The following is a 15376-nucleotide window of genomic DNA, read 5'->3' as shown; positions in this document are numbered from 1 at the left end:
AGGGTTCTCCAATGTTCTGAGCTTGATAAGGTGGTCAGTCAGAGTTTTAACATGACATTCAAATTTTCACATGGATGGACAATTCTACAGAATAAAAACGGTTGCAGCTTAAGATATTTAATACATAAGCATATTTAAAACATTGGAAAAAAAATAATGACATATTAAAATAAAAGAAGCTTAATCCATTTGATATGAGGAGGAGCAAGTTTAGGACTTTGGATATCTGATGCTTTTTTCCATGTCAAGTATCTTTTCCGGTATCCCTTTAGCGAAATATCTAACTTCATCTTCTGGGTCATGGACTGAATGCAGGTATTTCTCACATTTGAAGTCTTCTAAATTGAATAATGATATGTTTTTATCACATTTTTCTAGTAAGAGTTTATCATTTGGCACGTTTCCCTTAACATAAACAGCTTGCACACCGAAAAAACTGCATATCTTCTGAATTTCCTATTGTACATGTTTTATTTCATAGCCATTTTCATTATGTGGTCGTATGGTTTTAGCGTAAAAGCCATTTCGATTTTTAAAATTTAGTGTTGGACTCCATCTGTTTTTCTCGTACTTATACATATTGTATCTGACGTTCCATTTATAGCAATGAATTTCACGTCGTTGATTGTCTAGGAGTAAGAAAGCTGCTTCAAAAATAATGCCAGTTGAGGAATATTTCAGACCAATATATTCTGTGTCAATCACACCAAACATTATTATATCTGAAAAAAAAGTGCTTAAATTATTTTTTTATTTCTATTTTGTCACTATTAAAAGTGCTAACCCCCTTCTCAACAAAAATCACGGATTCACGCCCCCTCCCCTAAATTAGGAAAATTGTTATAGCTTAAATCGCTAAATTTCGAAGAGAAATGGTTAGACACTGAAGTAAGAAACAATTATCTTTTCATTTCTATTTTGTCACTATTAAAAGTGCTAACCCCCGCCCCAACAAAAATCACGGATTCACGCCCCCTCCACTAAATTTAGGAAAATTGTTATAGCTAAAATCGCTAAATTTTGAAAAGAAATGGTTAGACACTGAAGTAAGAAACAATTATCTTTTCATTTCTATTTTGTCACTATTAAAAGTGCTAACCCCCTCCCCAACAAAAATCACGGATTCACGCCCCCTCCCCTAAATTTAGGAAAATTGTTATAGCTAAAATCGCTAAATTTCGAAGAGAAATGGTTAGACACTGAAGTAAGAAACAATTATCTTTTCATTTCTATTTTGTCACTATTAAAAGTGCTAACCCCCTCCCCAACAAAAATCACTGGATTCACGCCCCCCCCCCTCCCCTAAATTTAGGAAAATTGTTATAGCTAAAATCGCTAAAATGTCAAAGAGAAATGGTTAGACACTGAGGTATGAAGCAATTATCTTTTCATTTCTATTTCGCCACTAATAAAAGCGCTAACCCCCTCCCCATCAAAAATAACGGATTCACGCCCCTCCCCTAAATTTATGAAAATGAATCCACCCTAGGTCAATCGCTAATTTGTAGACCAAATTAGCTGACCGCTATTTTCAGACAAACACTGACTTACGTAAAAGCACTGAAAACCTCGATTGCCTAAAACCAGCTAATGTATACAGACAGGAAGAGGGGTGACTGCTAATTATAGGCTTAACGCTGGAGCATTATGTCAAAACAGAACGGCATTTTCATTAAAAATTGAGAGAAGTCAGTGGTCGCTTTAGCGCGAAATATAGAAGGAAGGAATTTAACGAAATGAGAATTATTTCTTTTTGCGAGAATTTGGTTGTAAAAACAATGATGGATAGGGGGGGGGGGTTAGGTTTTGAGGGTAAAAAAACACCTTTTATGTTTTCTATCGAGTATAAAGATTGTAAAGTGATATTTGTATTGTATGGGGGGCGGGGGGGATTTACCTGAATATACTGGAGGGTGACCGCGCAAAATGATTTTATTTTGAAAATAAAAACGGAACTTACATGGTAGATTGAGGTTGCCAATGCTTCTAATTCATCAAATTTATCCATTGTGTCAAAATACTTCCTGATAATTTAATCATATTTCATGCCCGTTATATACGAAATCTCATGGGCGAATTGTTATGTAACGGGGAAACCCATATGTAACAAGCCCTCTTATTGGTTGAGAAAGGATATGTATCTGACTCGCTAATTGGCCGAGAAGGAAACATGTAATCTAACTGTTTCCGGGAAACTCATAACATTTGCCTCGAGCATGTAAATGTCCAAAACAACAACAAATGCTGTTTCTGGATCATAACATTCGCTGAGAGCGTGCCAAAAACACACCTGGAGAAAGAGGTCATTGACCCCATTAACCACATGTTCTCTCTAGGGACTCAATGCCCATATTTGGGGTGCAAAAAAGTTGTAGGTGGCAGTAGGGGTGGGCAACAGGAGATATTAGAGCATCTCTACTAATTGCTATTAAGTCACTCTAATAAGGCTTTGCCTGTAATTTGGAAAGAAGTCAGAAAATGGAGAAAATTATAGAGATATTGATATTAAAAATAGGGATTTCTAGGGCTTTTCCAATAGCCCTTTAGGGATTGAAAAAAATTGAAGTAGAAACACTCGTAATATAGCATAAGAGTCAATTTTGTTAACATTTCTGTTCAAATAGTAAGCAAGATAACATACTTACTTCCGGATTGTGTCCTCCTATAATTCTACTCTTTTTTTCGTGCTTAAATACCTTATTCCCACATTAGTGGAATGGAAGCACTGCATTAGATTTATCTAAAAGTACAAGCACGCATTTATACCATGTACTTCAATATTTTCAAGAAAGGTACCTTAAATTTTCCAAGTTTCTATATTGAATACATCCATAAATGTGATATTTTTTTTTCTCGAGAACTACGGACAGTCGCTGTTGATTTTTTTTTATCTGAAGGAATATTTTGTTTTTATTTTATCTTAAGGAATCAAATTAAATAATTAACTTTAGATATTGGACGAGAAATCAGACATTAGATTTGGATATTATTTACCTAAAAGTGCAAGCACGTGCTTGTTTACCCCAAGTAAGTGCCATCTAATTCAATGTTTCAAGAACTATACCTCAAACTTATCAAGCTTGTATATTGAATACACCCATAAATGGCATATTTTGTATTTTGAACAAAATTTTAAGCATTGGTGATTATTGTTAGCAAAAAAAGGGATGTACCGTTAAAACTACCAATTTAGCGCTTTGTTTCGCCACAAACAAGACTTTTTGCCCTACTAATGCCAGAATATTGTCGGGGATTTTTTTTTAATTTTTAGCAACCGAAACCAATATACAAGGCCTTCTGGTCTTTGAAGTAAGAAATATTATATTATGTAGCATTATAGCATCTGAAACAGGGAGGCTGTGTATTTAAGTTTTTTGGAGTTCTAATCTGAATGGCTGTATCAAAATATTTGTTTGGTAAGATTTTGGTTCTAGCTATGCCACAACTTGGTTACGTGGCACACAACAGAAAAATTTGCACTTTGGTGTGGTGCAATTTCTGTTAATGCTTAAAATGAGCATAATGATATTACGTTTCTTGTTTGGGCAAGCCCTCTCCTGATATTCAACCACTGGTTCTATATAATTGCCCTACGGAGAAAGAAACAACCAAATTTCTACGTGTACCTAATTTCTTGGGAAATGTCGTATTTGTGCACATGGGTACTTGAAACTTCAGGCGCATAATTCTTGGATATTCTCAAATAACAATTCGATTTGTAGCCATAGCTTACCTCTTTTACTTCTTGTTTTCCTGTTTTTTTTTAGATTATAATATTTTTTTTTAAGATCCATGATTTTTATTGTGACTTTAAACTTTCTGATTTATGAATTTTAAATAAACCAGGAAGCTAGACTATTTTAATATATTTGTTTTTATGAAATATTCAGTTTTAGGCCTCTGTATTTGGAAGCAATGTGGATTGTGCTAGGATTATTTTTCTATTTGAATAGAAACTAAATTGATCGTTGCCACAGGTTTTCCTTCATGTTTTTTGTCTCTGAGTTATCTTCAAATCAATATTGCATTATAGGAAAAAGTTTTATGACAGACACAAATGATGGAGTTTTAACCCGTACGGAGAATGAGGAGAGCAGGTTCTTCCACCAAAACCCTAATAAAGAGGATAAAACACAACAAAAGTGATTAGTTAAACTGAAAACTTTGAATATTAAAGAATTCTTCAAATATTTAGATTTCAAGGGAACTACGTCTGAAACGCTTCTTGTCTAAGATAATAGGGCTAGATTTAAATATTTTCATTTTTTAGGCACGCCGTCTCTTCCCAGGGGCTACAGTTTATCTACAAGAAGTCAATACAAATTGTAAAAATATAAACACTGTGAAGAGAGTACCCAGCGTTTGGTTTAAACCAAAAAAATGTGACTTTTATGCCAATTACCGGATTTCTGCAAAACAGTTGTCCAAGCACTACGTCAAGCAGATATTTGAAAATAGTGTGAAGAGTCGAATACCCTCAAAATACTTTTTTCGGGACCATTCTGGTCTAAGTTTAGAAATTAGTCACATAGGTGAGAAATTCTATTTTTTATTAAATTTTCAAATATATTTTATTTTCTTCAGCTTCAGAGGAAAATACCGCTTACACTAACTATCTAATTGATTGCATCTAAAACGAAAAGCTGTAGAAAAATCTTGCTTCTATTCCACTACCTTGTGCTAAGAGGAAGGTTGAAATGGCTAGAACAGATTTTACGGATAAAAAATAACAGATTGCCAAAGATTATCCATTTTATCCATCTTGCTATGGTCAAACAAAAATTAGTTCGTCCTCGAATGGGATAGAAAAAGGTCGTAAAGAAGAATTTAAAGGGAATTGGATCTTCATAGAAGGGATTAAAGAATTGATGTGGAGTTTGCACATGTCAGGTAGCCTGGTGCTGTAGTGAGTTGTAACTTAATGGCTCGGGTGAGATAATGGTTCAAAGTTGATATTTATACAAAACTTTGGTTAAGATTCCTGTTCAATTATGTCTATTGAAGCAGAAATTATTTGTCCCTAAAAGCAAAAACTGTGTCAGTTTCTGAGAGTTATGTCCACATACGGCACCATAACGTTAGTTACTACGAGATTATTTCTCATGCAAATTAGACATTTGGCTTGATTATACCAAAGGTTTTCTTCTTCAATATTCAATAAATATTCAAATATCTAGTCACAAAATAATGCCAGATTTTATTAAATTTACTTTCAGTTGTCTCAAATACCAGAATTTCTGTTATGGGCTAAAAAAAGATTTATAAATTGTACTATATCTTTAAAATCCTTAAAATTTATAAAAAAAATTAATTATCATCAATATATTAGCTTTAGGTCGGAAAGAGACAATAATCCTTTATAAGTTTAAAAAAAAAAATTAATCCAAAAAGAGGTCTTTACACAATGGACTCTGAACCAAGACTGAAATAAAATACTCCACTAAATAATAGTTCAACTAAACAAAACACACTATGCGCATGTGGGTTATCAAAGCGTTGTATTAACAATTTCCAATAAATAACTTAAGAAATCAAGCTGAAACTCCCGGGGTTTACCAAAAGTACTACCACTTTCCCTGCTATTTTTACTGCTACTGATTCTGTTATTACTGATAATAATGAACTATATCAAAATAGCTTAAGAACATCCTGGTTGTCAAGATTTTCCGGCGAGTTATCTTAGGAGTAGAATAGGGGATAAGCTAGAAACTTTCATTCAAAATTTATGGTGCTTTAAAACTACATTAAAAGGAACCTTGTGTGTGCTGGCTGTCAATAAGACGTTTAAGCAATATCTCAAGAACAACTGAGGGTATTATGTTAAAAAATTTAGGTTCACTGCTATTGCTACTTCTGCTCTTACAATTAAACTAAATCAAAGTGTAAGTGAATCCAGGTTGTAAAAGTAGCATAGATAAAATGCTTTAGGAAGGGTATTGGGATTTATTTTTAAGGAGAAGTTGAGGAGGTGTAAAACTATGTCAAAAGATATTATGTGATTGCAAGTTTTTAAAAGTGCGTACATTATTCAAAATTTTTGAAAAATTCTGTCCAGCATATAAATAGTCAGCCAAAACATCGAGTCTTGTCAAAAAAGAACAAAAGATTTTCAACTTTCTTTTCGTTACCAGTGAGAAAGACAGTGTCAATAAAAAACCTACAGAAATCAATAAGAAAAACAACAAAATACCGGGTATAAATTTTAACTGAGCCAAACTCAAAACAAGTTGAAACTAAGATGAGTAGAGCTGCCGCCCCCATGTTTTCAAAAGACCAGAATATAATTTGCACTTTATTGATTTGCAAAGAACAGCTTTTTTAAACATTACAAGTTAAAAATGACAGAAAAATTTTAAACAAACAAAAATTAATCCATATGTGAAGGGGGCTACCCCCGCTTCACCGCAATCAATCAAACAGTTCGTGGTAACGAACTGTAAGTAAGGAGCTACCCGGCTCAATAGTTACCGAAACTCTAAAAACGGAATTTCGACACCAATCGATATATCAAAAGAATCAGATTTTAATGCTGATTAAATAAAAAACAAGTTTTTTTTAACTAAAAGTAAGGAACGACGTTAAAATGTAAAACGAACAGAAATTATTCCGTATATGAAAGGGGCTGTCCCCTCCTCAAAGCCTCGCTCTTTACGCTAAAGTTTTCTATTGTTTAACTAAAATAAGAGTTGTGAGAAAGTCAAATTTATGCGCAAAGAGTGAGGCGTTGAGGAGGGGACAGCCCCTTTCATATACGGAATAATTTTTGGTCGTTTTAAGTTTTAACGTCGTTCCTTACTAAAAAAAAACTTGTTTTTTTTATTTAATTTTTGAACGTTTTTGAATTGATGCAGGTTTTGATTTTTGGTCACCGTACATGAATAGTTAAAACAAAATTTGTATATTAATTTTACTTTTATTTGGTTAAATGGCTTTCTCGAAACTTATTTAATTTTATTTGCGAACGTTTTTATTAGTAATAAATATACGTAACTTACGAATTAGCTTACGTAACGAACTTCTACATTCATATATTTTTAATACGTATAATAGGGGGCTCGCCTACTAGTCAATACCTCGCTCTTTAAGCTAAATTTCGAATTTTGTTCCAATTCTTTAAAAATGACCCTTAATCACCAAGGCCGTTATTTAGAATAAATAGCTCTTATGAAAGTACTAAAAAATCTTTGGTTTAAAGAGTGAGGTACTGACTAGGGGGTGAACCCAATGATACACGTAATATTTTCTGTTCGTTTTAAGTTTTGATATTACTCCTTATTTTCAGTTGGAAAACTTGTTTTTCTTTATATTTAATTTCTGATCTTTTTTTTAAATAATGCTGGGAAATCCGACGCCCCCTTCATAGCAATGTCCTTTCCCCCTTGAAAAATTCCTTCATGGAAAGATCCTCCCACATAACCCTCAACCCACCCTACCCCCTACTACCAGAAAAAATCCCCCCTGAAAACTTCTGTATATTTCCTAATAACCAATACTATATGTTAACATTGGGCAAATTTCATAACTTTCAGCCCTCCCCCCCGGGCCCTTCGGGAGATTAAGTCATCTTAAAGGACATATTTAAAATATTTTCAACCATGCTGAACAAAATGGCTATCTCAAAATTTTGATCTGGTGACTTTGGGAAAAAATGAGCGTGTGAGGGGGCCTAGTTGCCCTCTATTTTTTTTTGGTCTCTTAAAAAGGGCACTAGAGCTTTTAGTTTCCGATCTAATGAGTCCTCCCACGATATTCTAGGACCACTGGGACGATACGATCACCCCTGGAAAAAAACAAATAAACACGCATCCGTGATCTTTCTTCTGGCAAAAAATGCAGTTCCACATTTTTGTAGATAGGAGCTTAAAACCTCTACAGTAGGGTTCTCTGATACGCTGAATATGATGGTGTGATTTTCATCAAGATATTATGACTTTTAGGGTGTCTTTCCCTCTTTTTTGGAAAATCAGCCAAATTTTCTCAGGCGCGTAACTTTTGATGGGTAGGACCAAACTTGATGAAAGTTATATATTTGAGATCAGCATTGAAATCTGATTCTTTGTATGTATCTATTGAAATCAAAAACCCGTTTTCTAGAGTTTCGGTTACCATTGAGCCGGGTCGCTCCTTACTTACAGTTCGTTACCACGAACTGTTTGATTTCACATATATAAGTTTCATCAAGTTTAGTCCTACCATCAATAGGTACTCGTCTGAGAAAATTGCCTGATTTTCAAAAAAGGGGAAAACAACCCTAAGAATTATAGAACCTTGACGAAAATCACACCATCAGATTCAGCGTATCAGAGAACCCTACTGCAGAGGTTTCAAGCTAATATCTGTAAAAATGTGGAATTTTGTATTTTTTGCCAGAAGAACGATCACGGATGCGTGTTTATTTGTTTTTTTCCCATGGGTGATCGTAATGACCCAGTGATCCTAGGATATCGTAAAGGGGCTCATTTGAACGGAAATTAAAAGTTCTAGTGCCCTTTTGAAGCTACCAAAAAAATTGAGGGCAATTAGGCCCGCTTCAGCGCTCATTTTTTTCCAAAGTCACCCGATCAAAATTTCGAGATAGCCATTTTGTTCAGCAGGGTCAAAAATATAATAGCTATGTCTTTTAGGATGACATAATCCCCCAAAGTCCCAAGGGGGAGGGCTGAAAGTTATGAACTTTACCCATTGTTTACATATAGTATTGGTTATTGGGAAGTATACAGATGTTTTCAAGGGGGAAATTTTCTGTTAGTGGGGGGGAGGTCGGGGGTTATATGGGAGGATCTTTCCATGGGGGAAGTTTTCATGGTTGAAGGGACATTGCTATGAAGGGGGCGCCGAATTTCCAAGCATTATTTAAAAAAACGATCAGAAATTAAATAAAACTATTTTGTTTCAACTGAAAGTAAGGAGCAACATTAAAACTTAAAACGAACAGAAATTATTACGTATATGATTGGGTTTGCCCCCTAGTCAATACCTCACTTTTTACGCTACAGATTTTTTAGTACTTTCATAAGAGCTATTTATTCTAATTAACGGCCTTTATGATTAAGGGTTCATTTTTAAAGAATTGGAACAAAATTCGAACTTTAGCGTAAAGAGCTAGGTATTGAATAGGAGGCAAACCCCCTAATATACGTATTAAAAATATATGAATATAGAAGTTCGTTACGTGAGTTAATTCGTAAGTTATGTATATTTATTACTAAAAAAACGTTTGTAAATAAAATTAAACAACTTTCGAGAAAGCCATTAGCAAATAAAAGTAAAATTGATTTGCAAATTTGGTTTTAATCACTCATGTAGGGTGATCCAAAATCAAAACCTGCATTAATTCAAAAATGTTCAAAAATTAAATAAAAAAAAACAAGTTTTTTTTAACTGAAAGTAAGAAGCGACATTAAAACTTAAAACGAACAGAAATTATTCCGTATATGGAAGGGGCTTTCCCCTCCTCAACACTTTGATCTTTACGCTATAGTTAGACTCTTTCCCACAACTCTATTTTTTAAAACAATAAAAAACATTAGCGTAAAGAGCAAGGCGTTGAGGAGGGGAGGGCCCCTTTCATATACGGAATAATTTCTATTCGTTTTAAGTTTTAATGTCACTCCTTACTTTCAGTTAAAAATACTTGTTTGTTTTTTTTATTTAAAACGATAAAGTTTGACTTGTTCCCATCCCTCTGTAAGAATGACATCTTCAACCCAATGGCTGTCGAGTGGAAAAACAGCCTTTTCAAAGCACTATAAAACTAACTTGAAGAGCAAGGGAAAGGAAGGAGCAGTCCACCTTATATAAGGAATAATTTCAAAAACAAATAGTGACCCATTCTAAATTTTTTTTTCTTTTTTTATAGAGACTTGGCCATGCTCTTTATGTAACCATACTCAGCCTTGTAATCCAGACTCGAAAATTCTCTGCTCTTGCCAAACCTTAGCAAGTGACTGTATTGACTACCCAATTCCTGGAACTTTCAGAGATTTTGATGATCTTGAACATTACAATTTTGAAGATAGCTTGAGAGCTTATAGGAATGAAGAGAAAAACTCCAGAGGTGTGTAATTTCTTAGACCATACTGCTTTTCTACTTACTGAATTTATTTTCAAATGAACTGAGCTATAAATGGAAATACGGCTATAAAAGTGAGTAAAATATTTAAATAAAGTAGTGGAACAGAAAAAAACGACAACAAACTTCGAATAAAAAAATCTGAATATTTCGATTCAGCGTCTGGGAGCCTTTATCCGCGGAGAAAAAATGAATGAAAAAAAATCAGTTAAGATAATTTAAACACATACAACATGCATTGAAAAAAAATGAAAAACAAAATAATTAAATTATTGAAAAGAACATATTGCTTTCCAAATTAAAATTATACCAGAGACAATCTGTAGCCTATGTCTTTCTGTGCTGCTTATTTGCAGTGATTGTAGAGATATCAAGAATTCGTTAAGATGTGAGTTTTATTTATTTGGTTTTTTTCTTTGTATATTGTGTTTAATTCATCTAAAATATTTTCTTCCAATCATTTTTTTTTCTGTTCATAAGGGATCCCGGACATGGAGCCAAAATATTCGGATTATCATTATTTAAAATTTGTTTTCTTTTTCTTCTTTTTTTGTACCACTGCTTTTTTTATATGTTATACCCTTCTTTCTATCATTTTTTGAATTCGTAAGTGAGTCAGACGATTTTAAAGTGTTCTGAATATTTACTTTACATCAATCAATTAAAATCCTAAGAAGACCGTTGCCTCCACTTAAAAAAAAACAATTTCAGCATTTACTGCAAATCTTTTCTTAACATATACTTCCATATTCATCTAGTAGCCTATTCATATGTATATATATATATATATATATATATATATATATATATATATATATATATATATATATATATATATATATATATATATATATATATATATATATATATATATATATATATATATATATATATATATATATATATATATAGTAACGGGAGCAGGGTTGCTTCGCCAATTGACCCCGGCACTCGGAACTCGCACTCGGCACTCACCAGGCTTCCATCTATGGATCCTTATTGTCGTTTCTCTTGTAACCACAGACACTTTTAGATTTTCCTTGATGTCATGACGTCACCACAGGTTCGGTGCAGCCACCCTGTGAAAATACGAATTCTTTCTTAAAGTCCTCACCTACTTAGATCGTTTATTTGGCGAGTCATTTCTGTTCCTTGTTTTCCATTCATAGACTTCATTGTACATTTTTGTTCATCTTTACCTCAGAAATTGTTTTCACGGCTTTTGCATTAGCAGTTTAGATTCATAAATCATTTTATTTAATTTCTTAAGGCGTTATAAATAACAAATGCGTGTTTTCTAGTTTCTAATCACAGATCACTGTTCAAAATTTCGTTTACATTTCAATTTAATTCTCACTGTAATTTTTTCCATGTCTTTTTCCTTAGCTGTTGCGATTGTCACTCTCACTTATTTTCTAACAAAATTTATCTGTGCTTCGTTTTCATGAATCAATCTTTAAATGTTTTAAATTACCTTAAATTAGAATTAGCTCCTTTGTAAAATTACTTTTTTTTAGTTATTGGACTTTTGGCTTGTCTTTTGTCATTATGAAAAACATAACGCCGAACCTTTGCTTTTTTTTAAAAAGGTTGATGAAGTATCAAATTGTTGGCTAACGTCCTTATAAACCCTAATGTAGTTAATCATAGCTATTTAATCGCTTGGATCTTTTATAAAATGTTGAGCTTTGACTTTTTTTCCGGCCTGTCTTTCGTTTTTACGAAACACTTATTGTCAGAACTTTATTTTTAATCAAAGGCATGGTAAGTATTGATGACCTAATCTATATAAAAATCCCGAACTCAATTCGATTAGTTTGACTACGCTGTAGCTTATCTTCTAACCCCATTTCTTCTTTCTTTTTTATTTTGGATTTTCATTATTTCGGACAATTTGCCAATGTCCTTTGCTTTAGTTGCCCTTATTTTTAACAGAGGTTGATACAGAAGCAGGTTCTTGGCTAACGTCCTTATAGACTCTAATGTCGTTATTTATAGCTATTTTACCGCTTGGAGCTTTTGTAAAATGTTGAACTTCGACTTTTACCCCGGCTTATTTTTTGTCATTATGGTATACATGTCACCGAAACTTCATTTTTTTAAACAAAGGCATGGTAAATATTGATGACTCTATCCATCTCAAAATAAAAAACCTAACTTTTATAACTATCATTTTCAATTTTGGTAAGTTTTGACTCCCTTGTCACTTATCTTCTAACCCAAATTTTCTTTCATCTTCATTTTCGATTTTCATTACTTCATACAAATTGCAACTGCAATTTGCTTTAGCTGCCCTTATTGGTCTAGTTTTAAATTACGGTTCAGGTTTTTTACGGTTCATTGTTCAGGTGGTGGGAAAAAACTTCTTTTTCTTCCAACGAATTACCATTTATTACAATTGTGGATTTTCATTTTTAGGGTTTGTCTCTAGATCTCTTTTTCATACTGATCTGTCTTTTCATACTGTATCTTTTCAAAGATATTTGATTATTGAAGCAAGTTCGATTTTTAGCACCGATTGTCTACTAAGCTTGTCACCACACCGATTGTCACCATAGGTTCGAAAAAACCACCGAGGGAAAAAATAAAAATTCTTCCTTAAAGTTGTGACCTTTTTAAATCGTTTTATTGGCCAGAAATGTCAATATGCTAGTTAAGAAAAAAAACATATGTAGCCGATTTCGAAGCCGGGCCCCAGCACTTGGCATGTTGCTACTTTTTCCTCGGGAAAATGGAGGGCTCCCCAGTGAATATATAGAACGTTGAAGGTTCCCAATGACTTGTAATATACTGTCACATTGCCAGTACAATTTCTTTATCCAACGTATATACACAATTTTGTGAACAATCAAATTATTGAATATCTTGTTACGAAATGGTGGATGAAAGTGTGCCAGGGATAAATTATGCTTTATTACCTATAAGCTGTGGTATCACCTGTCCTTTTATTATTGACCGAACATTTTTTCATATCAAATATCCCAACCTAATCGTGCGAGGATCAAAGATTTCGTCCATTTGTCCTAAGGGATACATTCATCTATAGTTTCTTCTTTAAATGTTGTCTATCAGTAACGGTATAACCTGTTCTTTTATTTTTGACTGAACATTTCTTCATATCCACTTTCCAAACCCAATAATGCAAGGTTCTAAGATTTCGTCCATTTGTCCTTTAGATATTATGAAACTACTTAAAATGCCCTTTTGTAAATAGACTAATGACATTTGATATTTTATACTGAGCCATGTTCATTTTGTAATGTTTTATTAGTCATAGATGTAATTCCGGTAATTCGATTACATTAAGTTCATTTTGTTGGGTTGAATATGTTATTAATTAAAAAACTTTTTCCACTAAATAAGTTTTTTGAAAGAAGAGTAAAGAATTCCATTAAACCAAAAATGAACAAAAATAAAATCAAATAATCTACCAAGCGTGAAACTACCATAAATCGGCATCGATAAATAAATGAAACCCAAAGCGAACAGATATTACAATAAATAATCGAGTCAAACTCAAAACGAGCAGAAATGAACATGATTTGGGCTCAAAACCCCCCAAGCCTTCCCAAGACCAGAATATAATTTGCACTTTACTGAAAAAATATAAATGTTTTTACTTTTATAACTTTAATAAATCAAATAATATTAACATTTTCAATACTAAATATCAGTATATGCATACTAAACTGACAATGAACATTCATTTTTTATTTTTTACGACAACGCTATCTATAAGAATCTTATATGCCCCCAAGGTATAACTTACAACCTTTGCCCTGGGGGCTCTAGGGGGGTTGTCATCCTCATATACATAATTTCCAGAACTTTCAACTACGTTAAACAAAATGGCTATCTCAAAACTTTGATTTTATGGGTTTGGAGAAATGGTCGGCGTAATTACTCTCCACTCACTTTCGACTATTAAAAAAGGTACTTTTTGATTGAATATGTTTGGAGAAAAGGTGGGCGTGAGAGGAGGGCTAGTTGCCTTGAAATAACTTTCGACTATTAAAAAGGGCACTAGCCCTTTGACTTTCCAATCGAATGAGCCATTTTTTATTGTTTTGGAGAAATGGTCGGCGTAATTACTCTCCACTCACTTTCGACTATTAAAAAAGGCACTTTTTGATTGAATGTGTTTGGAGAAAAGGTGGGCGTGAGAGGAGGGCTAGTTGCCTTGAAATAACTTTCGAATATTAAAAAGGGCACTAGCCCTTTGACTTTCCAATCGAATGAGCCCTTTTTCAAGTTTCTACGACAAACATTTCAATCAAAACCCTAGATGCCCCCTGGGCACAACTTATAACCCTTGCCCTGACGACTGTGGGGAAAATGTCCTGCTCAAAGATATAATTTCCAGAACTTTCAACTGCGTGGAACAAAATGGCTATCTCAAAATTTTGGTTGGATGGGTTTGGGGAAATAGTGGGCGTGGAAAGGGTGTTAGTTGCCTTCCAATCACTTTCGACTATTAGAAAGGGAACTAGCCATTTACATTTCCAATCGAATGAACCCTTTTTGAACAACATCGTTCTTAAATGCCCCCAGGGCATAACGTAAAACCCTTGCCCTGAGGGCTTTGGGGGGTAGTTCCTCCTCAAAAACATAATTTCTGTCTGGAAATCAACTACGCTGAATAAAATGGCTATCTCAAAATTTTGATTGGACGTGTTTTGGGAAAAGGTGGGCGTGAGAGGGGGGTTAGTTTCTCTCCAAACCCTTTCGAATATTAAAAAGGGCACTAGCCCTTTGAATTTCCAATCGAATGAGTGTTTTTTGAATTTTCTACAATAATGCTCTCTGTAAAAACCTTATATGCCCCAGGCCATAGCTTATGACCCTTGCCCTGAGGGCTGTGGTGAGCTTCCTAATAAAAAACATAATTTCTATCTGGAAACAACTACGCTGAACAAAATGGCTATCTCAAAATTTTGAATAGATGTGTTTCGGGAAATGGTGGGCGTGGAAGGGGTGTTATTTGTCTTCCAATCACTTTCGACTATAAAAAAGGGCACAAGCCACTCTAATTTAGGCTTGAATAAACCCTTTTTAAAGTTTCTACGACAACTTCTTCGATACGAAGTGCCCTGGTCTTAAGGAAAAAATAATAAATAATACTTTGTGCCAACATCGCTCTTATAGGCCCCCAGAGCATAACTTAAAACCATTGCTATGAGGGCTTTGGGGGGAGAGTCCTCCTCAAAAACATTTTTTCTATCTGGAAATCAACTACGCTAAACAAAATGGCTATCTCAAAATTTTGATTGGATGTGTTTGGGGAAAAGGTGGGCGTGAGAGGGG

At 33.8% G+C, this 15376-nt stretch overlaps 1 protein-coding gene across 1 annotated transcript in view; it reads left to right on the top strand.

Moving 5' to 3' along the window:
• Window positions 1–10092, top strand: part of LOC148953448 (uncharacterized) — a 155360-nt gene extending 145268 nt beyond the window's left edge. Inside the window, exons 4-5 of the mRNA XM_089087685.1 lie at window positions 4271–4532; window positions 9860–10092. Of these exons, the coding sequence (XP_088943811.1) occupies window positions 4271–4532; window positions 9860–10065 (468 nt within the window). The 3' untranslated portion in view covers window positions 10066–10092. The remainder of the gene's footprint in view (window positions 1–4270; window positions 4533–9859) is intronic.
• The last annotated feature ends 5284 nt before the right edge of the window (window positions 10093–15376 follow it).

This window comes from Artemia sp. Qi Xiang Cuo, chromosome 4, assembly GCF_049724085.1.
Source record: "Artemia sp. Qi Xiang Cuo chromosome 4, ASM4972408v1, whole genome shotgun sequence".
Taxonomy (NCBI): domain Eukaryota; kingdom Metazoa; phylum Arthropoda; class Branchiopoda; order Anostraca; family Artemiidae; genus Artemia; species Artemia sp. Qi Xiang Cuo.
Note: the sequence above shows the minus strand (reverse complement) of the source record. Positions and strands in the feature narration are given on the sequence as shown.